This window comes from Labrus bergylta, chromosome 17 (assembly GCF_963930695.1).
Source record: "Labrus bergylta chromosome 17, fLabBer1.1, whole genome shotgun sequence".
NCBI lineage: Eukaryota > Metazoa > Chordata > Actinopteri > Labriformes > Labridae > Labrus > Labrus bergylta.
In genome coordinates, this window is record NC_089211.1 from 14,887,459 (window position 1) to 14,915,274 (window position 27,816).

The 27,816-nt window shown below is 39.4% G+C and overlaps 1 protein-coding gene across 1 annotated transcript; it reads right to left on the minus strand.

Annotated features, from left to right (window-relative positions):
* Nucleotides 1–3,140: 3,140 nt before the first annotated feature.
* On the minus strand, nucleotides 3,141–20,538 carry glis3 (GLIS family zinc finger 3). Its single transcript, XM_065965984.1, has 11 exons — nucleotides 20,240–20,538; nucleotides 18,724–19,174; nucleotides 17,239–17,398; nucleotides 16,025–17,159; nucleotides 10,512–10,673; nucleotides 10,293–10,403; nucleotides 8,402–8,543; nucleotides 8,187–8,259; nucleotides 5,152–5,309; nucleotides 4,523–4,696; nucleotides 3,141–4,329 (listed from the first exon to the last, which is right to left on the minus strand). Exons 2-11 carry the CDS (start codon nucleotides 19,076–19,078, stop codon nucleotides 4,211–4,213), a joined length of 2,589 nt encoding a protein of 862 aa, XP_065822056.1. The 5' UTR covers nucleotides 19,079–19,174; nucleotides 20,240–20,538; the 3' UTR covers nucleotides 3,141–4,210.
* Between the last annotated feature and the right edge of the window lie 7,278 nt (nucleotides 20,539–27,816).

Here is a 27,816-nt window from a genome sequence, read left to right on the forward strand (position 1 = left end):
AGCGCACTTAATACATCTTATAGGAAATAAGATCACACCCAAAAGTCAAAAGACTGCATTTATGTATAGAAAAATATATTTCAAGGCTAACCACACCAGCGGAGCCCTTGCTTACGATCTGATATATTTTTAGGACTTTTTTTTTTTTTAAATATCCTACATGTTAAAATATGTCGAAATAAAGTCAGAAAATGGTTGTCGTTGTTGCACAAAAGACAACGATTGTAGATCTATTCTCATATAGGCCTCTCTGGTTGGTTTTGATTTAACCCTTGGCTTTTACGTTTTACGCACACCCAACCCTGGTGATCCAGGACCTTCATGGTGTAGGCTAGTAATATTGGTATTTATTTATAGGCTGTAAATAATCCTGGAAGGTCCTTCACAGACGATGATTCATGGCACATTAATGTTTCTGTTTCCCTTCGTCATGATGCTTTTGATGTCTTGTGCGTGAAGCACTTTCAATTGTCTTTTTTTGCATAGATGTACTAAATAAACACGCCGTGCCTTGCACAGCTTGTGATTCTTGAAGTTACAAAATGTATGCGGCAATAATGGGCTATATGCTCACATAGTAAGATTCAGGTGTATGTTGCCCTGTGCTTTGTCACTCTTCTTTTTTAATTAACAATTCTGTTCAGTTTTTTTTTTGCTGATATTCACTTTTTATTGACTGAAATCAGGCCTAATTTAATAAAAAATAAAAAACACCAAAAATATACAAAAGGCGATAAACCATTTGCATTACTTTGGCCATGTAAATCTTTCCAAAAAAAAAAAAAAAACTCTGCAGAATTGAACACTTTTTCTGTTTTACCAATACCTCCTCAGTGAAAGTTGTTAAGGCATAAGATATTAACTGGGCACAGCTTGGTCTGTATCACTTACAAAAAAAGATCCAGACGGAATAATTGCCTTTCATTGACCTGTTATGCATCATAGTGTTAGTGTGAATTTTTAACCACAAGTTTGCACAGGCAGCGCCCAGTATTCACCATATACCAGATGGAGGGAAAGGCCATAAGGGTGACTGCCTCTCTTCTGTGCTGTGGGGTTATTGACCATCATGTTGTATTTTCTGCTATTTTTCTCACTGTCCTTCTTTGATATTGAAAAGTGAAGCCCCCTTAGGGAATGTCTATCTTAACCTAAGTAGACAAATGTTATTTCAGGGGTTACTTGTCTATGTTTGAAACTGCCCTTTAGGTTTTAATTAACATGATTTGTTCTTGTTTGATTTTCAACCTGCCCCTCTTCTGTCTGCCAAACTTGGCTTTGCTTTTCAGGCCAACATAAAAAAAATACTCAACATTTTTACTTTACCATTTTGGCAGTTGGTGAAACAATTTTACAATGAGTAAAACCATTACCACAACACAAAAGTAGGACTAAAACATAACTTTCCAATTAGTGAACAAACAAAGCCAGCATTGTTAAGAGGCTTCTTACTGTAAACAAAGCAAACCACACAACAACACAAACCACCTGTGTCCACTGCGCAGCACTTTTTTTTTTGGTTAGCAGAACTAAACAGATGCTTTTTGGAAAAGCTGTTGTTGTTGCTAAGCAACTACTGAAATCCCCATCTGAAGCATGACACTCTTTTGCTAAAAGAATTATTTTCAAGTAATACAGTTTGTTCTTTCAATTTCAAACAAGAGATCACTGCTGTGAAGACTGATGATGCCCACTGTTTTTATATACATTCAGGTATACAGCAGCTGTTGCTAATTATGTCTGTGATTTACTCAATGTTAGCCTCTTGAATTCCATGTTAAGTTAATGCTAAGACAAAATAGTTGCTCTGTTTTGCCTTTGAAGTTTGTCTCACTTACGAGATACTGTCAGGATTAATTGAGTCAATTTTTGCCTGAAAATAATGTGGTTTAAAGTGCACAGAACTGCTTAATTTTCTTTTTATAGAAATCTCCACTTACTAATTAGAAAAGCATTTTCCAGAACAACAAAGATGTCTGTTTGTTTCTAGCCTCTTTAGGAGAACAAAAAAAACATAAATGGACATTTCTTGCCTCCTATTTTTAACTTGTAGTACAATTTAAGAAACAGATTATGTGTCATGGCTCACTTGATGTGTAAAGGAACGTCCTTGTTCTCATCACTAAAGGTTATCCTGTGATGCTGAAACCGAATTGCTGACACTCGTTTTATGTATTTTCATGTTGTGACACAAAGTAGGACAAAACAAACAAGAATACACTTTTTTCAATTTTTTCTTGATCCATTACAAATGGATCTGTTGTTTTTTACATCTAGTTTTGTTATGGAGTTGGAAGTGCAAATTGGATTGGAATATGTGCAATGCATACGTCAACAACACAACAAACAAAAGAAAAACAGCTGTAAATACTGTGGTATTTGATCCATTTGAAGCACATTGTTACATCTCCACAGGTAAGTCTTCATACAATATGGAAATCTACTGAAATGAATGGCTGTTAATGCAAACCAGCATTAAAATGTACACTCTCATGCCATGCTATTACAGAGGGTCAATTGCAATGTGAAGTTATTTGTAGAAAACAAACTAAATCATGCAAAATCACTAGTATGATTATCGACACAAATCCACTGCACTGGAAACCTCAGAGCACATATTCAAACAATAGGTTATGTCTATGAACATTACATTGAAATGGTAAGACTGTCTTGTTACTATAGTTACAAAGCCCTGGTTCTAAGAAAAACCCTTATTAAATGATCTGTGCATACCTCACTTTGATTGCAGTATTGGGTGGTGTGCAAAACACCACCACAAACTAGTTGAAGTCCTTAACTACATGTTATTCACAAGCAGTATCAAAAAATAAGAAAGTAATCATTGCAATTATGTAGGTAAGTCATTACTATACAAAAATGACTGAGGCACAAGATCACAAGAGATTGAGTTGAAAGGAGAGAGCGAAAAAAATTGAGACTAAGAACAAAAGAGTCGATTCTGTTATGGCTGTTTCAAGCAGGGTATGCATTATCTACTGTAAGGCTGTGTTTCTACTACATTCCCCATGAACTAGGAAGTTCTTGAGGTAACAAGTGCATTTCCACTGCATGGACCAGAATGCAAATTCTAGAGCCGGGGACTCTATTTTAACCCCCAAAAGGTCTCTATTTTCTTCAGGGATGGGATTTGCAATGTTTGTGATCAGTCGAGAACTCTTAGCATCCTGAGAACTGGCAGAGTAGCAAGTATTTTAACTGTCTTAAATTTTCACCATACCATACTTAGGTATTTACAACTCTGATGAAGTTTCTGTGAGTTACAGGATCCCCCCCTGCTTTGAGTTGGGGGTCCTGCACCCTGTTGCGAGTGCCATTATGAAAACAAGGTCACTTATTTGAATTTAAAGATTGTTGTATTTCTTCCGCTAAATAAATAATCTCAAGACTCTATTGTTGGTCCTGATTCCATGGCAAAGGAAACAGTAGAGCCTCCTCAAATCAGACTACTGAGACCTCATATTTAACTGATTCTTCTGTTGACATTCTCTTTCCCATGAATTAGTCTTAAATATTGGCGTATCCAATTCTGTGTTCATTCAGTGTCGGTCACACCCTAAAGCTTTTTGTATCTTATAAGCAGTCTTACTTTTGTGTCTTTTAAATTCTTAAGGACCAACTTCAATTTCCTTTTCTTCTTACTTCAGTAAACGAATTTGCCTAATCTTTACGTTTTCAGACTACGCAAACCTTATTGTCTGTTACCATGGTCACTGTGCCAGATTAGGTGATCACAGTGCCATGACTTGACCGACAAAAATCACAGGCCACACGGTGGTAAGCGACCCATCAGCACGACCAACTGTAAACAAAAACGGAAAAAAATGTTGTTGCCAGAGCTCGACAAGCTTCTCATAGTTCCATCTCGAAGCACCAACTCCATCATTCTTTTTTGGTGTGGACATTGGAAAACATCGTAGAAGGCAGGAAAAAAAATCAAACATGCAACACTTTCTGACGGGAGGTCGTGAGGCGTCCGAGATGTGGCGTTGATTGTTGTTTACTATGACACAAGGGCTAGACGTTCTTGGCACTTTTGGTGGGAAAAAAGGCTTTAGCTTGAAAAGTATCATCCTTTTTAGATGGTTTTAATACAACTGCCTATATGCTGCAGTATAATCTAAAATATAACTTCGATTAATCATTTGACTTAAAACTTCAAACAGTGCAAAGGAACAGCAGTTGATGATTATCACTCCGTATAGATGCAGGAGAGCTGGCTTTTGCTGTGGTCCACCACACTGAAGAAATCCTCTGCATGAACCTCTTCATCAGGAGTTACACCCTGTACTTGGCAGTGGACGTCAAATCCTGCAGGCACAGCCACACACGCACACACACACACACACACGCACGCACGCACACGCACACGCACACGCACACGCACACACACACACACAAACAGAAATATATTGATGCATGTATGCACAGCAAGAGTTATAAAATCCAATGGCAATGAAAAGCTCATCATAGAGCAATTGTGGTTTGAGTGTATTTTCATTACCTGTATTACAGGAAAGAGCTAAGGGTAAAGCAGCCACCCCATTGGGATTATTGACTGCTGGAGCGAGGCTGCTACCAAAGGCATCGTCTTGTATTAGGTGAGTTGAGCTTGCCTGCGCTGTGATCCCAGCATATTGTGGAGTAGAATACAGCAAACTTATTCTCATGGAGAGCTCTGCAGGATAAATGACAGTGTCTCAATCATGTATTCTTATTATAAAGACATTCAGTTAAAGTATCTCTGTTTTTTCTTTATTTATACAGTCAGGTGAAAAAGAAACAAATGTGCTCTCAGTCTTTAAATACATTGTCTTTATGCCAGCAGTTAATGCTAACCAGTGTGTTTCTGAACACCTTGTCGACATCACTGTGGAAGTCAACGCTGAGGTGAAAAGAGGTGATATCTATTTAAAGGTGCTGCGAGATTCTTTCCAACTAGAAAAACATCTACCTTACATCGTTGAGATATATTGCAAGATGTATTGCATGATTATCAGCCATGTGTGAAAAAAAAGACTATCAAACCTTGGAGACAAAGAGGTTTTACAATGTAATATAATACATTGTAAAACTGTATTTGCATCTGTTTGGAAACCCAGCAGAATGCACTGCTGATAAATGTACGAGTACCTGGGTTGTGATCTGTTAGACCAGCAGGCTGCCTGGGGTGCTTTAGATTGCAGTTGTTCTGCAGGGATGTCCCATTGGGAGGATGGGGGTGGCAGGTGGAAGAGCAAGGCCCACACTGGTCCCTGGAGAATAGCTGGTGAGGGGAAGGATCAACACACCTGAAATATTTCAGACTGAATTAAACACTCAAATTGTTTTTTTCACTGCAAATTATATAGCATGCTAGCCAGTTTTTCTTTAAAAAATACTGCATTACTTAATCAATCATGAGATAGTGACAATTTCACACCTTATACATTTGGCCTTGTACATTTCATCTGTGAATGTCACTGTGGACTAATGTAATGTTATTGTGCAGTGGTTGTGAAGATGTTAGTGTATGTTGTGTTTCTTCACAGAGACATTGTCTCTGTCTCCTGCACAGGGACTACAGATGTAAATTAGCGTATAGCCAACTCTGGTACAGCTAATTGGCTGTACACTGTCGCTGTCAAAACAAACAAATAAATAAATACATTTCACACAGAGTTCATCAAGCATCATTTCCACAACAATCATTCTGTGATTAAACTGTTATCATCTGTGACTGTCTTTACACAACCCTTCAGGAAGAAAAAATGGACCACATGGTGCAGATTTAAAATAAAAATGTGAAAGAATGCAGAAAGTTCCCCCTTTTTGCTCAAGCTTTTCCATCAATGCCACTTTGAAGTAAAATGGAAGAATAACTTCTTTAATGGCTTCCTCTGCCGAACTTTCTATGTATGGTGGCTTCCAGGGTAGCTGTTTAAACTCTTCATTTTCTGCACAGCATAAGGTGTACAAAACACCAAATTTAATTTAGACAGAATGATGTACTGACAAGAAACTCCATGTAACTTCTTAAAAGACTCGAAATGGTCAAGCATGGCATTGCAACTTGTTATTAATCATCATTTTACTGAAGGAGAATTCTATAGATTCTCTCTCTCAGGTGTTTCAGCAATCAGACTCATAACTATACATTCATTTTCTGTGGTAATGGATCAAGACCACTCATTATAGTAGTTTAACCAGCTATACTAAGACACAAGCTTCTTTTACGTCGGTCTTTCATATAGCAAGACGCCATTCAGAACATGTTTTTTTTAATGATGCTCTGTTACTTGTTTTTACTACATTGAGGATATTACTTTTAAATTCTTGCAACTTTTTTTTTAAATGAAGAGGATTGAAAAGTGTAAAGTTAAATATTGTCCTAGTGGTCATGGAAGCTGACACCCCTGCTGTCAGGTTTGGCCAAGAAACACGCTCGGTAGGATTAAAAGAGCCAGAGTTTACTGACAATGAACGGGAAAGGAATCCCACGAAAGTGTACAGAAAATGGCAACTAGGATTTCACAATCGATTTAACATCTAAAAAAGGTAATTAGAGCGTTTCACTTTTCCCATTGGACCTTAAATGGTATTTTTTAGATTTTATGATTCACTTATCGAATTCCTCAGCTGCTCTTGTCCGTGGCTATAGCATCCATTTATATAAGCAGTCGAAACCAGCGAGGCAAGGCGACGTTCTGCTTTCACAGGCCAATTGTCTACCCAGAATCCTGCAGTGAAAGCTTTGGCCTACCGCTGATTCAAGAACAATCAAAGCCAGTGAGGAGCCATGAGCATCTGGCTGCTCAGAAAGACAGAAATATTCCATCACATGCTTTGAAGTGTATAGATGAAGGGATGTCTTTCTATGGGTTGACCAGGGGAAAAACATTGCTAGCCATTCCCAACCTGTAAAGCCTAATGCTAGCAATAGCACCCCCCCCCCCCCCACACACACACACACACACACACACACACACACAACACACACACACACACACACACACACACACACACACACACACACACACACACACACACACCAATTAACAAAAACAACCCCTTTTTAGACTCTTTTAACAGGGTACAAAATAGTGCTTTCTTCCAAACTGATTATTCTAATTATGAGCTTATAGACTCAAAGCCATGGCAACCAGTGTTTAAGTTGATTGGTTCAAATTGTTTCAAGATTGAAAAAAGAGTTTTGTGAAACATTTGAATCAGTCTTTGTTGTTGTTCTATATGTGCCAAGGAGAACACAAAATATAAAGAAAATACCAGTTGGCTAGCTCAGTAAATACCATTTCTCCTACTATTGACTCATAATCACAAAATTCACACGTTGCATCTGAAGATGACATATGATAACTGGAAAAACACTAACAGTACTGTTAGCAAGCCGCTATGGCTAAATGCTAACTTAAGCTTGTATACTTGAGCAATTAAAAAGGACAATTGATATGGAAAATTAGGAGAAACATCAAGCCATGTATTTATGTTAATGTTAATATGTTAATAAACAAACACATTTGATAAACTGTTAGTTACTGTCACACAACAGCTAAGGTTAGCATTCAGTTCACATCCAGCTAACATTGCGTTAGCCAGGAATAAATGGCTTTCCCATTTTCTGTGGAAGACTACTTAAAGGTATTGTAAGCAAGCCGCAAATCCCAGCTAATGGTAATATAAGTTAGGAAGGGGCTAAATGCTCACTTCTGATGTCTGAGCGTGGTTATTGAGTCATCAAATAAGCTGTAATAACCTGAAATATGGCTTAATTTCCCCAAAAATGTTCACTAGTTGCATTTTTTAAATTGCTGACTGACTGGGGAACTGAAATATATAATGATTTGTAAGATAAAATAAATATGCAACTTATAACCTTGACCACTCCAACATGGAATTTAACAAGATAAGCTTTTCACTCGGAGCATGTCAGTGGCAAATAATGTGTATGCTCAGTGTGACTACTATAGTAGCAATATAGTAGTGCAATAGTAGTATTTTGATTCAAAAATGGTTCCATTAAAAAGGTTGGCTTTAATATACCACACAGTAAAATAAGTGAAATTATTTATTTTGTGGATTCAATGCCAGATAGTTTTTTCATATACCTTAATTTCTAGATAAATCCATCCAACTTATAACCAATAGAATGACACAAAGATCCTCAATACCTGTAATTATCTTGTAGGGAGCACAGCAGAGCCAGGTGAGGATTGTTGGAGGAGTCTTGATCCTGTGGAGTAGCTGAGGAGCAGGGATGACAGACATGTTAGTGCTGTCCACCACGGCCTAAATCTCATGGATGAACCTAAACCTATTATATAAGTGTTACGTTTATTTATTTATATTCAATATTTTAATGCAAGAGCCAAGTGCTTCAACAAACCAGAGAAAGACTCGTGGGATGCACCAGGGGAAGAGTTCAAGTTGTTGTCGATCCTTGCCAGAGGAGAAAGGCTTGGTTGTAGCGGGTGGATGGTTAAACAGTCTGTCAGCGTGTCCTGAGTCACATCAGCTGTCGATTTTATCTAGAGAAATAGAACATTGACATAAACATTGCTGAAGAGGATAAACAGTGATGGGATTTAGACAGGATTTTCTTTTCAACATGGAAATCCTTCTACTAAATATTGCAATCAACATTAAAAAAAAAGATTTACAGCAAGATGGGGCATAGGTGGCCTTGTGGTTAGTTTGCATGAAGCCGGAAGCCGGAGGCCCTGGCTGCCAAGTCCAACCTGTGGCTCATTTCCTGTCTGTTCTTCCCCACTCTCTCTCCCCTATTTCCAACTCTATCCACTCTTCTATCTGAATAAAGGCATAAAAGCCCCAATTAAAGATCTAAATAGAAATGTCTGATATTCATAGGTCATGTAGAAACTCTACCTGTATAGAATGTCTCTACCTACACATTTTAGATGTTATGTAAATATCTTTACTTAAATATTAGACCATGTTTATCTGTCTCTCCTATATTATCTGTAGCCAAGAATATAATGTACTGTCTGAAAAACCAACATTAGGCATCTTTAATGGGATTCTCTAACTGGAACAACTTTGTTGCATACTTCTGTCTATTTCCACATTCTCTGTTCTACCACTACCATCTATCAAATTAAGGAAAATGACACCAGGTAATAAAAAAAAAAGCAGAAACTGTTAATTTGAATATAGCAGAATTACTCCCTGCCATAAATAGTACCAAACACTGAGTTTGAAAGACAAGATAAGAAAATGAATACTTGTGTGGGTGGGTGCATGGTTAAAATTTATATTAGTGTTGATTCTGCAGTGGTGTTGGTAGTAGGCCTATATACACACATGCTACACAACTGGGAATCAAATTACATTTATTTGAGTTAGATGAAAGAAGTTTTGCATGTGGGAGACTTTGTAAAATGTCACTTTTTTTTAGCAACTACCCACTTTCTTTTCTATGGAGGCCCTATCTATAGTGAATTCAGCCTCGATGAGAGCTAATGCAAAGCGGCATCAATACAGAGCCATGGTGTCCTCATTTTGTTATGCAGTGGCCCAAAGTGGAAAATAAAGGTGAATACAGGACAAACATAACATGTTTTTTTTAATCATTAACAAGGTAGCTTGTTAGATATTTTCATCTGTCTGCAGTATACCTCTAAACAAAAATTTAGAGGTATTTGTATTTTATTATTTTTCTTTTAATAACAAAGTTACAGTGCTAAGCAGTCTAGCATGGCAAATATTCAATACATACAATACAGCCAGATAATTAGAAACATTAAAGCCCAAGGATTGACACTTGTGAAATGTCATAATGTAAGATTTATCTTTGTCTCTTGTAAATGTTGAAAAACTGTTGCTGTCACTTCAAATATTACTATTCAGACTTTGTCAAAGTTGAAAGATATTTATGACCAAAAAACCTTGAACATACTAACATATTTAAAATATCTGGTTTTAAAAGCCCACAAATTCATCTGTAAATTTGCATATAACCAATAATGCTAAACTTTTCCAGATTCTCAATAATAGGGCACCAATAGCGTAGGGATTAGAGCACAGGCCCCATGTCAGAGTCTAGAGTCCCCCAAGCGGGTGGCCCAGGTTCAAATCTGACCTGTGGTTCAGATCGGATCTCTCCCCTGTTTCTAACTCTATCGACTGTCCTATCTCTAAAATAAAGGCATGAAAAGCCTCAAAATAAACATTTAACAAAAAAAGATTCTCAATAATAATTGGGATTTTTCTCAAAAAATATAAATTATAAATTGGGTTACAGAATGCAATGACTGTACCTTCTTCCGTAGCTGACGTTCTTTAGTTGAGTGGGATTTGATGTGCTTCCTCAGGGAGCTGGGATCAGTATACCGCTTTGCACAGCCAGGCACCTGACATGTATATGGCTTCTGCATAACCACACACATATGAAACAAAGGCATGAAAAACAAAGATTTACATACTATTACTGTGAAACATCATGCATGCATGTATGTCAGTGCAAGGCTGACACTCACTGTTTCCAAGTGTGTTCGCTGGTGTTTGGCTCTGTCACTTGAGTTGCTGAAGGCCTTGTGACATCCTGGGTGCTGACACACGTAGGGTTTTTCCCCCGTGTGGCTGCGCAGATGGATCTTCAGATTTTCTAGCCGCGAGAAAGCCTTTTTGCAGCCCTCGAACTGTAACAGCATACAAATACAGGAAAGTTGTAGTCAATGCCATTAGGCTGCCACATATTTTAACTGCATGCATTTAAAATGCGCCTTGGGGTAAAAATCATTCAACTTTTTTATTTTTTGGCTGTTGCCTTCATCCTGTGCGTTATTCAGTAAAGGCTCCATATGCAACTCCAACATGAAGTTACACCTGGGGCTATGGGCTGCTGAGCTGTCCCTGCAGACTAAGACATGCTGACCTCAGTTGTGGGAGGGAGTGAAGAAATAATTATACAATCAAACTAATATAAATAGTTTCCACCAATTTACAAATTTAGGGTTGTATGCACTTCTATTAGGGACTGTTTTTAAATGTATTTGTGGTTCTTCAAACGGTTTATTCAGATATAATCATGATCCTGTTTTTTCTTCATACACAGAGCTTCAGATTCAGCACAAAGGAATGCCGAGGGATTTTCTTTTAGATCCCATAGATTTTTAATTGCCCTGCCCTTGCACATTTCAAAACCTTTACAATCGTGTGTTTTTATAACCTCCCTCTCGTTTTTCTTTCTTAACACAAATATGTACTGTTTGTCAGAGGAACATTTATTCATTATATCTTATGATTGTATTTGTCACCAGCAGGGGTCAGTGTTTATACACACATGACTGCATTGCCATTTGTGTTTCCAACCCTTCACTTTGCATCACCTTGACAGCAGTTTGGGGCTCATCAATCACAAAAACAGGAAACTCTTTTGAAGAAGAGTATCCTTAAAAATGTCAGCAAGCCATTCCAGAGAAAAACTGCTTTTGAGATCTATAACAGTATCATCATCAAGGCCTTGCACTTTCTAATGATACTGAATACGAACAACAAAGTAAACCAACAGTTCTTTTTGCAGAATCATGCGACCACACTGACCTCACTGCTAAAATATGTGACTCATCAGAGCTTTTCTTCTGTTGTTCTGGAAATTTACTCTGCCCCTTCCTGTTCACAGGAGGTTGTGCCTGATCAGCCTTATGGAGAAAACACTTAGACAATGTCCAGTTGTTTTTTTATCTAAGACTAAATTCCTCACATACCTATAACTCTTGGTCATCACTGCAGAAGCCAAAATTAAAATGTATTTTTTTCTTCCCATTAATGGTTCACTTATAACATTCCTCCTACATTCCAGATAGAAAAAAAAACATTCCTTTGTTTCTCATCAGCTATTTCCCGATAACAATTACTCTCAAATGCTTCACTTTGATGTATTTTTGTAATGGTTAGCTACATTTCATCTGAAGCCACGCTTTTCTTTCAACATTTTACAATTTGTAAATGTTTGATACTTTGTCTATTTTCCTAGGAATGTCACAAAAGTACAAAATCTAGAATGACCAGCGCTTTGGAGAGCTTTAAATATTTTATATGAGCACAAAGACTAAACTGGAAACCAGGGAAGTTGTAAAGAAGAACTAAACTTGAAAGTTTTGTTCCATATCAGTTAATGCTACTTAATGCTCCATTCCTAAATATAGTTGGAAAAAGAATTAACAACAGACTGCTGAGTTGGAGTACCACACAAAAAACAGTCCAGACAGAGATAAATAGTCCCTTAGAACCAAAGTGAACAGACAAGCGAGAAGCAGCATAAAGCTGCTGCCAAGACTCAAGGACCAGCCAGCGGTGTGTAACTGTGTAACTCTCTCTCTGTCTGTCTCATGAAGCTCTCATAAAGCACCGAGGGCTTTTTACTTTGTCGCGAGAGACGTTTGGTGTGTGAAAAGAAAGCAGCACAGCTCCTCAGTGTGGATCAGTGTTACAGCCAGTTCCTGACAGGTCCTGGCAGGTACTCCAGCCCTGGTTGAACAATGACAGCTGTGGCCTGTGCCAGCAGAGCCTGTGCGTTGCCCAGTTCTACTCCGGGGTCAGCTCACTCTGGACTGCAGGAGAGATATTTCTACCCTCTTTGCTCTTTTTCTTTCACCTGCGCTCCTGCACTGCATATTTTTAGCTTTCATGTCCTGTCTCCGTTGACTTGTAAATTCCTGAAAGGATGGTACATGAGAATAACTCAAATTGGATGGAAAAAGAAGGCGTACATTTTTACAAAATGAATAAGATGAGCCATGGAGTAGAAAAAAATATACAGCAATAATTTTCCCACCTTAAATTTTTACAATAATACTCAGATTTCTTCCTGTTAAATTACCCATGTATGTATTCTTTTAAAGTTTATTTATGGGCTGTTTATGTCTTTATTTTAGAGATAGGACAGTAAATAGCGGCAAAAATTTTGGTAGGGAGTCTGGATCAATAGAATAGGGAAAGGAGTCATAAGCTGGAGCCAAATCCAGGCCATTCGCCCGAAAGACTATGGGGTGTACATGGGGTACATGGGGTGTGTGCCACCGGCGCCCCTCCTGCTTTCTTTTAACAGTCAAATCTATTATTCATCAAGAATCTTGTAAATGTAAATAGAGGCTGATGGCAGCGTGCAACTAATCACTTTGTCTGACACTGACCTCTTGGCAGCTCTGATGTACATTTTCAAAGCTCCTTTCTTGGAGCTAAAAATAAACAAACAGATAAGTCCCTCCAACAAACTGTAAAGATGGCGCCTTAAATATTGTCAAACTTGATATTCCTAAAGGACTGACTTGAGTGGCATAAGCTGGGCTTATATTACAATCTGCTCTTGTTTGTAAAATAGAATGTACTGATTGGTCATTGCATGAATAAGAAATACTAAGTATAATAAGAAAAATAATGTGAAATAGTGTCCAACTTTTCTAAAAACTGTTCAATGGCTGATGTTGTTTTACACAACACAAACATAATTTTTCATTTTTAATACAAAAAACACAAGTTGAAACACATTTATGTGGATTTCAACAGTGTTTTAAGTAAAGTAGATAGAACATGAAAGCCATGATCTACAAGCTAACAATTCCAAAAATCAAGCAACGTCTATATTATCTGTGGGTCAATCGGCCATAACAGTAAATCTCTTGTTTGGGTTTTCCAAATTGTGCTTTTAAAACCACAGATGTTTAAATCACAGTGACAGATGCAAATACTCCTGTGGGTCAAGGATGTGCTAACAACAGTTAAATCATCATTAAACAGATTGTGAGACGACAGGTACAAGCCTGGGCATGCCATATACGCTCACTGTGTAACACGAGCTACTGCATTGTTCTGCTGCTGGCTCGCACTTCATTAATCACGCTTTGGTTTATTCACCTGCCCATCATTTCCTCATTGGAAATGAACATGATTACTTGTGCCCATGTGAATAAATGTATTCATTATTTACTGTTTATTCACATGACCATTATTTCTGAAGAAAAACTGGACCAATCATCATGCATTACTTCAGACTTGTACTAGTGGGAGTAATTTGTCAGACTCGTGCAGAGGTCCATTAAAGAAATGTCTGGCATCATTTTCAAACTTGACCTGAAGAAAATGTACACTGCAGGAACTATCAATCCGATGTGATGGTTTTTTTCTTTCTCTACTTAGCTGTGGAATTAGCCTGGCAGCTTAACACTGTACCAGAAACACAAGGGCCACTATGAATCAACTTTTGTTTTTGACAATACCTCGCAGATATTTTTATATTTTATAAAAATGACATGAAACACACAGACACATCCAGCGTTTGCAGCCCCATGGCAACAGAGCAGGCTACTCGACTAACGAGTGAGTATTTTAGTACAAAAGGTCGATTGCAGGTATGCATGCGGTTAATAATTGACGTGTCGAGCGCAGCGATGTGAAGCATGTTTGGCCTGTGGTTTGTCAATTTCTCAAGTATTTTACCAGTGGGAGTGACAAAACAGGGAGTTCAGGGTTGTGTAAAATCCATACATATATGTTTGAGCCCTGATAATGGCTCAACTGATTTAAATATTGTTCTGTCTGTCCATTAGTCGGTCCACCACTGGTACAACATTATGTATAAAATTACTCCATAGCTTGCTACACGATTTGTACTGTACTGTATTGTCTCCCGAAGGACAAACCCTTTTAATTTCTTTTACTGTGCAGCACTTTCTCAAGTACCCAACTCAACAGTGCTCAAGCTTTTAGCAAGTGAATACATTTGTAGTTCCTGGTAATGTTAATACTTTGCTAAACTTCTGACATATCCTTTAATGCCAGTTTCCAATGGCTAATAACCTGGATGGTTAAATAGCTTCAAAGCTAATCCCACCCCCCTTTAGCCTCAGTTGCTGGTTATGTTTGGTGCTGATTACCACAAGCCTAGCAGTCAAACAACCTAGCATGCTGACACACAAAACAAGATGTGTTGCTATCATCATACCTTATTAAGATTTCTTTTAAGTGGGTGTGGCCAGGGATAGCTTGTCAGCATTAGTTTTTTTCAGTTTGAGCATGCTAACCATTCAGCTTATTGAACTAATGTGGCTACGTAAACCTTCAGACTCTTGGTCTTGATTCTTATTCTAGAAAAAAAGAGCACCTAATAAACTATTTTAAATGGTGTTGCCGAATTGCCAAAATTCAGCAAGAACTAGAGCATGCATATTGGACGGACAAAACTACTATAAAAAACAATAATCACTTCCATGGACAAATCCAATATCTTTGGCCACACTGGTAGACCTGTAGTGAGCCAGACCACAGGGCATCACCTTCCCAGAACGACGGCCAAGTTTGTCAGACGGTGGCCTGGCAAAGCCTCTCCTGCTGACAGGCCCAGAGGCTACTAGAGAGGCCAGATCTGGAGTGCTAGGCATCCTTTGTACTGATTTAATAACTACATAATTGAGTTAACTCCCATGTCAATTATCAAAGAGCTTTGCTAATTACCCCACAGCTAATAGTAAGAGGAGAGAGAGGCAATATTTTTGACCCCAAACTTGGCGGAGCACAACAGAGAGCACATGAAGGTATTCGTCCCGAAAAGGTTGTTTTTTTTGCAGCCTGAGGCGTAAAGTTTTCAAATAGACATCGTGGCTTTGAATGCAACACAGACAGTTGAACTCAGTGGGACCCTGACATTTATCATTTTCCTGCTTTGACATGCTTTACGCTTCATTCTCACAAATGTGCAAAAAGTGTATCATTTAAAGGGGAAAGTCTTCTTTCTATGAATATGTAGGGCCAGCACTGTGATCTGCATTTTGTGTAGGGGGCTGTGTCTGTATTGGTTTTTATCTTACCTCTTGGAGTGTTATTATTTGTGGGGTGGATCATGTTAATTTTGTTGTTTTGACGTTAATTAAATGACATTCTATGCATTTGATTGATTTTCAATTAATGTATCTGAATAAATCCTTGTGGGACAGGTAAGGTTAAAGACCAGAAACGACAATAAAATATTCATTCATTCATTCATTCATTTTACCGTGCACTTGTTTGGTTTCTCTCCTGAATGGACCCTCATGTGGATAAGAAGCTTGTATCGAGCGTTGAACGGCTTGAGGTTGCGTGGACAGCCCACCCAGTAGCACGTGAAGTCTTCAGCCTTCCTCTGGTCCACATGTAGTTTCTCTATGTGCCTCACCAGCTCCTCCTTTTGCTCATAGACTTTATTGCAGTTCAACCACCTGCAGCAGAGCGCCCCATAGTCCTCGAGCTCTCCTTCTTCTTCCTCTAGCATAGGCACCTGGGGTAAAAAGCTGACGCCATGCCTGGGAGGAACCACGAGAGCGTGTGTGAGAGGGTCCTGAGAAGGTAGCTTTAATTTGCAGTGACGTCTGGTGAGGTGGATGTGCTGGTGGTGCGAGTGGTAGGGAGGTGGAGGCCCTTGTGGAGTTGCGGCTTCTTGGATAGTCGTCAACATGGCTGGTTGTAGTTCGAGAGATGGCAGCAGGTTGTTGGTGGTTTGGCTGCAGCTTTCTGAAGCCTTCACCACTGCCCCTCCTTCCTCTGGGAGGCACTGCTGCTCCACCACCATGTTAGCCATCTGGCTCTCCAGACCCCCTCCCTCTTCAAGCATCTGCAGACAACCACCATCTCTGTGTGGGGCCAGAGCCTGTGAGGAAACGGGCATGCTGTAGGGATGAGTCTGGGGGATGCAGCTGCCTCTAACACCCAGGAAGTGACCATAACCTTCAGACTGGACAGGTGAAAGAGTGGGGTGGGAGGCGGGAGAGCTGCGGGAACCATTGATATAAGCAACGAGGGAGGTGGGTGAGGTGCGTATGATGGAGGTGAAATCAGTACCCATTACGTCCGACAATGGGGATATAGAGAGAGCTCTCTTCTTTGCTCGAGACTGTCTGGGGCTTCCAGCGTCACATGAAAAGAGGTACGAGGGCAGGGAGGCCGAGGTGCTGGTGCCTCCCGATACAGTGGTGCCAGACATGGCCGTGCCAGGGGAGAGGCTGATTTGCTCACCTCTCTCGCTGGCCGGTGGTAGACTTACTGGAGGGAGCACACGGTAGCCATACGGCCAGTCATGTCTACCGCTGAACACTGACTGTGTCTCGAACAGACTGAGGGTGGTGGATGCCAGAGATTCTCTGGACAGTAAGGATCTGAAACACATTGTTGTCATTAGCATCTCCCTTAAAGTGAAGTAAGCACATTAATCCATATTCATTTTATATTTCAAACCTGGCTTCAGTGATGGGAATCTGCGCACCATGTGGATGTGATGGAAGATCTGCAGTATACCGCTGCAATGGGGCAACAGACAAGGAACTGCTGGTCACGGTCAGGTTAGCAGCTGCTGGCTGACCAAAAACTTCCATAGATGGCCGAGACATAGAGCAACCTGCTGGAGACAAGCCCAAACTTTAAACAAAACAGAACAACAACTTTTATCCACATTCAGTAAATCTCCACAGATCATTTCTAAGTGGCAATGTAATGGTATAATTGAACTGGACATTGTTGTTATATTCAGGTATTATTTGTATTAAACTTTCTTATTGTGGCTAACTCTGTATCTGGATCACCAGTTTCAGAGTGATGTTGTTGTGGTGTTTGAGACGGGTTGTTTGGAAATCTTAAACAAAAGTCTTTGAATGTTTTTTGCTGCAATTCTGAACTTCTGTTCCTTATTTGTACAGTTCCTGTTGTGTGTTTGTCAGTCAGCTTCTTGAAGCAAAATTACACTCCCTACCCTCAGAACAGACATTCACTTTCTACCTATATGAGACTATGTGCATTTGTCAAACATAGGTATTGATGTCACAGATTCCTTCTTATACTTGGAGGACCATCAAAATGTACTTGTTTACCCTGTTAAGTGTTTGTGTCTGTGTGAGTCCTAACTGTCTAACTATAGCAAACACATCATTTGTGTGTGAGCACGGCACCATTAATCTGATTGCATCTTTTTATCACCCGACCATATTGAAAAGAGTCAAACTCAAGGCCTCATGTTTAGTCTGCAGTAACAAAAGTTTACACAGCGCATTGTGAAATTTCCCTCTTCAACCTGAGCAGGCTAGAGACACTTTCTGCTCTGTTAATCACTAATGAGCCTTTCGCCTCCTCCCACTTTTTCTCTGTAGGAAAGTTATACGCTCAGTTAATTCTCAATAAGTAAGTTCAAAAGTGTGGAGAGAAGACAGCGAGGTTGTGCAGCACAAACTGTGAATCTGTTGCAATATCGATTTAGCGGTAAGTATAAAACACGATGATGGAAATGTACTCCTCATTATGTAAATACAAATAGCATATACCATTAAATATAGTGTCATTTTTGGCATTTTAGGACCGCAGGAAGTTTTTCATAGTTCTAGGAAATTTTTGAACCCTCCCTCTTGTTATTGGTTCCGCAACACAGGAACTATGAACTATTTTAGTTCCTAGAGCCCCGTTTAGAGGAACCTTTTAGCTCCTGATTCATAGGTACAATGGCGGTGCGAATGCAGACAGAGAAAAAGTCACCATACTGTGTAGTTCTCAGGGAACTCCCTAGTGGATAGTTCCTCGTAAAAAAGTCCCCAGAACTGTTTGGTCCGAAAAGATTTATTGTGTTAACAGTTGAAATAGTTGAAGTATCCCAAATAGGGGATCAATAAAGTTAATCTTATCGTTACTAATCTTACTTTATTTGCTGAGCGGATCAATTTCAGCCTTTGTTTTTACCTTTGAAGCTGTTTTTAAAGGAGCAGGGTCCTGTCTGTATGGTGGAGGTCACTGTAGTGGTTGGAGGATGATGAGCATGCCCTTGTTGTGGGGACACAGTCTGCTCGTTCGGATGTTTCCCATTGGTCAATACGTGTCTATGGAGGCTCAGGGCAGGCAGAACAACATGGCTTCCACCTTGTTTTCCAGATGTAAAGGAGTGGATCGCACTTTTTTTCATTTTCTCTATACCTGAGGAGGGACTGAAACTGGCCCGCTGGGGGGAAGTCATGGGCATCCTGATGGACTGGGACTGGTGTCCTCTGATCATGCTCAATGATGGGGACACCAGGAGTTGACAGCCCTGTCCACTCATGTTGGAAGCAGATTGGACTGATTTATCAGTGGATCCAAGAAGCTGAAGTCTGTCAAATGATCTTTGAGAAGGAATCTGGTATTTTACTGTTCATACCTACAAAATGATTCAAAGACAAGAAAACATTAAACATAGTCCAAACTCATACACATAATGCCTTCTTATGTAGCCTACTTCATCGACAATCATAGAACATTACACAAGTGACATAATAAGTAATATGTTCACGTTTTCATGAATGCTTTTGTTAAGAACTGTAATTTGACTGATTATGATAAATTAGGAATACCTACACTCACTTTCACTCATCTCAATGATCAACTGCTTTAACAGTCTGTGCTGTACCAGCAGTTGGCCTCTTACTTCTCTAATAATACAGCTTAGATAAGTGAAATTTAAATGAAAAAAAATGCTTTTCACGAGTAGTGAGACATAATAAGAATGCACAATACATTTACATTTTATTTCACGCACTAAAGCCAATCTTAGAAAAGGAGCAGATGGACAGTATCTATTTCTTCACATAACTATATGAGGATAACTTCATGCACTGCGTTGACTATTATTGCACATATAGCACAATATAAGTCTTTAGAAAAGTTGATCTCAAGGTGTGTGTGTGTGCTTACAATCAGAATGCAATATAAACTCATAACTTATTATGTTTAAAGACTTTGCATTCTATAAGGTATTATCATGCGTTATACCGCTACACTGTAGATGCAGGTTTCACACAAAGATTAACTAATCAACACATTTAATATTAAACTGAAAATGCAAAGTTTTTGTACTTTGAACCTTAAACTTTTTTTTTTTTAAAGTAACCCCCCCCCCAAAAAAAGTCTTTGTATAGCCTATAGCATAATAACTGCGCACTAACTTTTTGTACAATGTAGCTACTAATAAGAAATTAAATTAGCCTAAACAAATACCATTCATACATTCAAGCATAATAAACACAATCTAAAACCATAGCATTAAAGTTTAGGAAATACGTTGTTTTTTTCAGTTCATCTATCTATTGTTAAAGGCTTACAGACACACCTGAATAGATTTGCATAACACTATATAATATAATATACTGTACTGGAGTCTTTGTTATCTTAAAAGTAGGCTATATTGTGTTCACAGTTCACTGACAGTATAGCCTACTTCACTCACCTGTTGTTGTTGTTGTTGTTGTTGTTGTTGTAAACACATTTCCATAAGTCATGTCAGGATTTTCATTCAGTCAGACGGAAGTTTGTAAAGCAGGTTAATCCATTTCACAACCGGAGATGAACGTCGGTGTTGCTCTGAGAGTTTGTGATGTGTGAGCAGTGGGCAGAGAAGTCCAGCCTCGGAGGAATCTCTCAGTTTGAACCGCAGCGTCCCGCCTCACTCCTGTTTCCAGGAACTTCTTTTCTTTCCCCCCTCAGACTACCCCTTCTGCCCTTCACACGATTTATACGTCATTTCAAACAATGACCGAGAACATTAACAGTGAACAATGAGGCTTCTTCATTTTTTTTTTTTTTTTTTTTTGTAGTTAGGAGTTGTTTGAGTTCGCGTGTGCGCGTGGGTTACCCGGCAGTCCTCAGGTGAGATGACACGTTTGGAAAAAAAACGTCCGGCTCCGTTTTATATTGATGAGCGAATATGGTTTGCGATGACTTGTTTAATTGCAGGAAAATAAAACTTTACTCATGCCCAACATTAAAATAGCCTCCTCATGCAGACATTTTAAAGACATTTTAAGACATTTCATGAGAACATTAAGCATTAATCAAATATTATTAATACGTTTTCAACATATAAAGACAATGATAACCTACAGATGTAATGTAGGCCTATTAGTCTCTTGTCTCTCAACGGCCCAGCGCATGAATAGGCCTATAGACCTAGGAAACTTTGTTAGTAAAACAAAGATTGCAAAAATATTGACAAGTCTGCTCTGAAGAGGAAGAAACAGGCCATCAAAATTATTTCAAATTTTTACTCGCCTACTCAAAACCTAGTGCTGAATGCCAAATGTCAGTTAGCCTATAGCTAGAAAAAGAAATAAAACTTGTCAGTAGGCTATATTATGTATGTCAGTTATCATCTCCACAAAATAAAATAAAAAATTCGGATCTCAGTTGTGCTGTGCTATATACCTGCTCGTTTCCCCCCACTTACTCTAGCCTTGTACCCTCCACCTCATCTCATTGTTAGACACTTTTCTCCTCCCTGCTGGAGTGTTTGCTCTGTAGCTCTCCCCTCCACGTTGCCATGGAAACCAGTATGTTTATAGAAGGGGAGGGATGGAGACTGTACTTTTGGGATCAAATGGGGAGGAAGGGCTCTGCTCCACTTTCTATGAGAATTATGAAGGAATATTTTTGATTGACAGCACCCACTAAATGAAATGATATGTGTAAAGACTGCGCTGACTGCTTGGTCCTGAGCAATAGATGATAGATGCACAGTGATGCCTTCTTGAGGTCTACAGTCAATTTCGTATTGATCAGAATAGTGGATTAGTTGCATCTTCATGGTTCTTGAATTTTTATGGTACATTTGACATCTTTTCACTGAGATACCTAAATTGGATTTCAATAATGTTTTTTTTGTATTTTTTAAGGACACCAGTCAGATGATGTTTTGTATAAAGCCTTTGTTTTTTTGTGACAAGAAGGCAATGGTTATCAATTATTCAATAATCTATTATTGAATAAGGTTGATCTCTTGAGATTTGATGAAAGACATTTTGCTTTTGAATGTAAAGTAGTGGTGACCTCTGGTGGGGTAACATGTAATTACTGAGAAGCTCTAAAAGCATAACGTGTGGACCAGATTTCCCATCTTAATTTCATCATAATATTACTTTTAACCCTCCAATCTGATGTCTTTTAAAACATGTGTATACATTTTCTAAAACAGTGATGTTCTGCAGGAAAGAAGACTTCTTTATCCCCATCTGTTTTTGTGTGAAGTGTTCCCTCTTTTGCCAGCAGGGGATACTATTAGTACACCAGTGGGGTGTTTGCCATCTGGTTTATATCGTCACAAAATTCAAGATACAGCAAAACAGATATAGAAAGATTAAAAATGAAATGTAAAGATGTAAGAGAACACAAATTGTGATGCCTGTGAAGGTCATGAAAATACACAAGACAGCTCCTTGCTTACATGATTATATAATATACCCTCCATCTTTCAGGGATCTTTCCTTCTTCAAGCTCTGATCCACCCGCCCCACTGAGATTTGGCCTCTTCTTCCCTTGACTAAGCGACTCTCGGTGGGTTTCCAAATGTCAGAGTGTAACGGGGGTAGTAAAGCGTCTGAGCTCGAGGCAGAGCACAGATGTAGCCACTCGCTCTTCTTCTGAACCACAGACACCGACACTTGGAGCAATGCTTTCATGTATGTGCTCATACTGGTTAACATTTGCAGTTTACAGGACTCTCACTCGAACTGAAATCTTGTGACACTTCATCTGGTTTTGTTTCTTAAGTTGAAGGCCTCATCTGCGTCCTCAAGGTTTACTTTAAGCGAATGAATTGAGGAAGAAGGTTGAGCAATTTATGCAGCAGAACAGGGGCGTGCATGTGGCCCATGATAGCACTCTCCACTGATATCTGATTGGTTTACGTTTACAGCAACCTATTTGGCTGTGTCGGCCATGCAACAGTGGCCTGTGTGGCATTTCAATGTAGCAATTTTCCTTTTGTTGGTACTTTATAATGTTATATCTGTCTTATTTGAATCCAAGCGTAAAGATATGTATAAGATGGACGATGCATTCCCATCTCCTCCCACTGAACATAAACGAAACAAAATATCCCACAACACATTGCTGGAGCTAGAATCCTCTGAATACTCATCAACATAATATCAAATAACTTTATAGACAAAACCTATGTTTGTGAACTCTGATTTTATAGTTTGAATCATGTCCCATAGAGGAGGTGGAGATTTTGACCGATACTGCAGTCAGCCAATAGGGGGAGCTCCAAATGTTTTGGCAGTACTACATGAGCTGTCAAGTAGTCTATCTTTTTAAACAGTATATGATGGTGCCACAACACCTTTGACATTAAAGCTTTAAAAGGAAACACATTCTTTCTTTCTTTCTTGATTCTATCATTCTGTTTGTTTTTTTTGTTTGTTTGTGTGATTTCTGCTCAGATAATGTCAGCTCAATCTGTAACTGTCTTTACTGTCTTCAAACACCATCTCTGTTATGTCGGCATTGTCTTCACATTTTGCACAATAAAAAAATATAGCAAACTTTTAAACCAAAATGTCACAACTGTGTGTGACCTTATCTACAGGATTGAGATAAGACAAGAATAGTGGTGACAGGTTTGGTAAAATTGATGTGATTTGGTTTTTTTTTGTGTGGAAAACTAAAAGCCCCAGTTTAAAACGCCTGGACACGCCCCTGCTGCAGAACCCAAAAAAAAAAGAAAAGTAGACTTGAAGTAGACGACGTAAGTGTTGACCACTTGTGAAGAGCTCCATTTGTAGCAGAATAAATGCTCTAATAGACTCTCCACCACTTACAGAATCCATTTCCACCCTCTTGATGACAGCATTGGCACTCCTGGAAGTAGCAAAGCATTCATTCTGGTGTCACGACGAGAAAGCCACGGGTGATTTCTCTCTAAGTTATATTACAATAGTCACTTAAGGTAATGCACACCCCCATGGACCTGTGATTAATTAATCTGCTTTTGATTTGCTAATGACAGTACAAGTCAAATACAAGGTTAGTGAAGGCTGAGTCAATCCTTTTAACTGTAACTAAAGAGAGGACTTGTTGAGCTGTAAGAGAGATACCAATTTATTGGTATCATCCCTCATTATAATGGCTCCTATTAGCCAATGGCACCTCGCACACTTACTCACCGCGTATTAATAGACAAATACAAAGTTGCAGACAAGACTGCTTTAAAAGTTTCACATAAACATCGAAATTACTCATGTTGTTTTGCATTGAATAGTGTTAAATTTATGTTTTGTAAGACATTCAAGCCTTTAAATATATAATTATTGGGCTTCTAGAGACGTAACGCGACCTGAAGTACAGTAGGAGAAAAAACCCATCCATCCATCTCCTCCTCTGCTGTCTGTACTAACACACAGATGAAGATGAGTGTGAGAGAGATGTGCTTCTGAGCATCTTCCATCTCCATCCGTCAATCCAAGTTGACTTCTCTAATAACCTTTACAGAGAAGTGATGTCTGAAGGGGGGGTGGAAGGAAAGGACAGCAGGGAACATTGGCTCATTCTCTTACAGGTTCTGTCTTTTTTTTTAAAAATACTTCCCTGTTGTGTTATCCAGCAGGATGACTCTAATAAAAGATTGCTGACAAAACAGCACATAAGGCCAGGGGCTTGTTTTTAATTTGGCGTGCACGTTCAGGGTAAAGCCTTAGGATGTGGGTACCGTGAGCTCCATCTTTCCTTTTTGGGTTATTATTAACACTGCAGCTTTGGATTGCAGGATGATGATGAGGAGGCTTCAGTGTTGGAGCATTATCACAGGCCTCTGAGTCTGCCAAAGAAACATTTCCCAAGACTTCAACACAAACACAAAGAGTAAAAGGAAGCTTGGGCAACAAAAGATACAGAACAAGAAGAGGAAGGGGATGTAATTTAAGTAACCATAATCCAATTAAATCTGAAAAACTCAACCATAACGGGATCTGGCTTGATAACTCCACTTGATGTAAGATTTTTGGTCCTTTTTTAACACGTTAAACAATTTCCACATGGCAATATAACAAACAAAAACCTTATTGATGATCTCAAAATAGGAAATGAAGACATTATAAAGGTTTGTAGTACTGCAAGCACTTCAGACAAATGTAAAAAAAAAAAATCTGCTGAAAGTGGATTGATTGATTGTTTTGCATCTTGCTCCTAAACACACGTCATGCTTCACTACTGTACTTCATACCCCCATCCTGGTGAACACTCTATTCTGATTGGCCTCAAGGTGCTAATTCATTTCTAATAATGGACACTTTTCAAGTATTTAACTTTGAAACTGTCACCTGTTCATCTCGCTAAATGAGTGGTTCCCAACCTTTTTCCGTGGAGCCCCTCCCCACCAAAAACACTTGGGCCCCCCAAGGACACCGACAAAAGATAAGTTATACATTACTCTCAAAAGGTAACCCATATTTTAACTGTTTCAGTAAGTGTAGAGTTGTGGTTGACTAAGTAGCCTCTTTTGAGTGAGGAAAAATGTTTTTACACCCTTTTACAGAACTTTGAAGTAACTGTCTTATGATTGTTTTAGTTAATATGTGCAAACGTATGTTGATGTTGTTCAACTAGACTTTAGAGTAAATATCCATTATGCCTGCAGTTGTCATTCCTAATTGGTAGATTACTATTAAGTTATAAGTGATAACTTTAATAGTTGGTACAACTTCGAGAGGCCTGTTACATTTTCTCAGTTCCAGTGTGTTAGTGTGGACTGACAGGGCATGTAAGGCAACCAAGAGGGTCTAGACATAGGAGGGTGTGTCATTAGACCCCCGCCTGCAAGCCCCCTGGTCAGATCCTCCCAACATCCGTCTTCATTAAAAAGGTTGCTCTCTGAGCAGATGGTCATTAAGAGCACCCCCCTCTCTTTAGCACCCTCTCTGCACTAGGACACTACCTAGAGGACACCCATCGTCCCTCAGGAATCCCGAAAAAAAACCTCACTGAAGAACGAGAAGAAGGGGTGCGCTGACAAGGCCACCTGGTAATGATCACTCTCGGGTCTTCATAAATCTCTTCCTGAAATATTTCACAATAACAGCAAGAAGTATGGAGATGGCTGTTATAATCAATATGTCAAACCCTGTGGCACAAGGTAGAGGTGGTCAAAGTGACACAGCTGATACAAATGGCCCCCCAAAAGTGAGTAATGTCCTCAGTGTTTCTTTTTCAGATAAGTGTTTTTGTCCCTGTGTGTTTTATGTGACTGGCATATCAATGCTGTTTGTGGCTGCACTGTTGTTCAGACAGGTGTGGCAGGGGACACATGGGGACATAGTCGGGCTTTGTGGGGACAGTTGGGGTTGATAAACACAAGAATTCAAAGTGACTTTGGTCCAGTTGCTGTGGACAACATTTTATGGTTACAAGATTTTACAAGTAAGGTGTATTTAAAATATAATGCTCTGTGAACCTGAACCCAGCATATTTTAACCCAGTGTCTAGGGCCAAGTCCAGATATTTTTGACTGGGATGACCAAACTGGGGTACTGACTTCTGAAGGGGTAGTATGGGTTCCAAACTGTACATGTAGCAATAGCATTTAGACAATGAATTCTGTCTGTCAACTTTAACTACTCAAATTAGGGTACCATACAGTTACTAAATCCTAGTTTATATTTTTCTTTATCTAAAAAGTTTCAGTGAAAAAAAACAATTTTTAACTGAAATGAGTCATAAGCTACCAGCTACCTGTTGCAAAACAGCCCATTAAGGGCATGTGTCCACTAAGGTTTTTTTGGGGGGAAAATATTAAGCATACAGAGCTATTAAAACCAACCTAGCTGCCTTGAGCATAAATTACATTTTGTAACCTAGCAACAATGAGCGTCGTTGAAAAGTACTCGACTGCCAGCACAGAAAGTGATGTCAATGGACACAGGCCCTAAGATGGATAGATGGGAAGAACGCCACGCATAGTTTATGGAATTATTCAGTGGCAAATCAGATTTCTGGTGGACCACGCCACCCGAGGCCCATCCGTATATGCCCCTTCAAATGTCTGATATTGCAAAACAACCCAACCAAATCATTTGGTTTGACCTTGTGGCCTGCTTCTGATCTTGCAGCTAGCCAACTAGTGAAGTGGCTGAACAGGGTTCAGAGGGACCATGCTACCCCAGGCCACCATTCTACATGCCCCTGTCAATGTCTGCAAGATACCACTTCATGTCTACTAGCTGATGTAAAAAAAAAGAAAATCTTACACCAGCGCTAATATACAGTGATAATCTCTGGGTCACAGGTTATCAGTGGTGATTACTGAAGTTGTATCGCTCAAGTTCAGTATGAGTAATGTAAATGTTATCTACATGTTGCCCGAGACGGCCTCATCATCAGTATCTCCAGCGGCAGCAACCATGGATCCCAATTACTGCAGTAATCACTCCCTAGCTGAGCGCACGGTTTCAGACAGTGCAAAGTATTATCCATCTTCATCATATTCATTATCAGGCAGCAGACGCAGGTGTCCCGGCCTCCCACTGCTCCACACCATTAGCGACTGATAGACAGCAGGCCTGCAGCTCCTTTGCTCCGCAGCACACGCCAGCTTAACTCTTTTTATTTATTTTTTTTTTTTAGAAAGAAAACTCAAGTTGTTGAAATTTGCACAAGATTTCTTGGTTGAACATGATCTACTTTTTATTCATACATGCAAGCAAACAGGCTACTGTGTTTACAGTGTGAAGGGCCAAAGTTCACATAGCAGGGGGGGGTTGGAGCACATCATTTGTTCTCTCCTGATTATCCTTTGCTGTCGCTCTAACAAGGAGGGTCAGGGAGACAGACATAGAGGATCTCGTTTTCAAGCGCGGACAGGACAAAAAGGTGACAAGAAGCAGTCACAGTCAGTGGTGGCATGCTTGTCACCCATCCATCCACCAATACTGACACAGACATGGGCACACTGTGTGTTGGTACTCTATGCAGACAAAGTGGATGAGTGTATTGTGGGAAGATTTGGTGGGTTCAGTGTGGGATGTAATTCAAATAAAT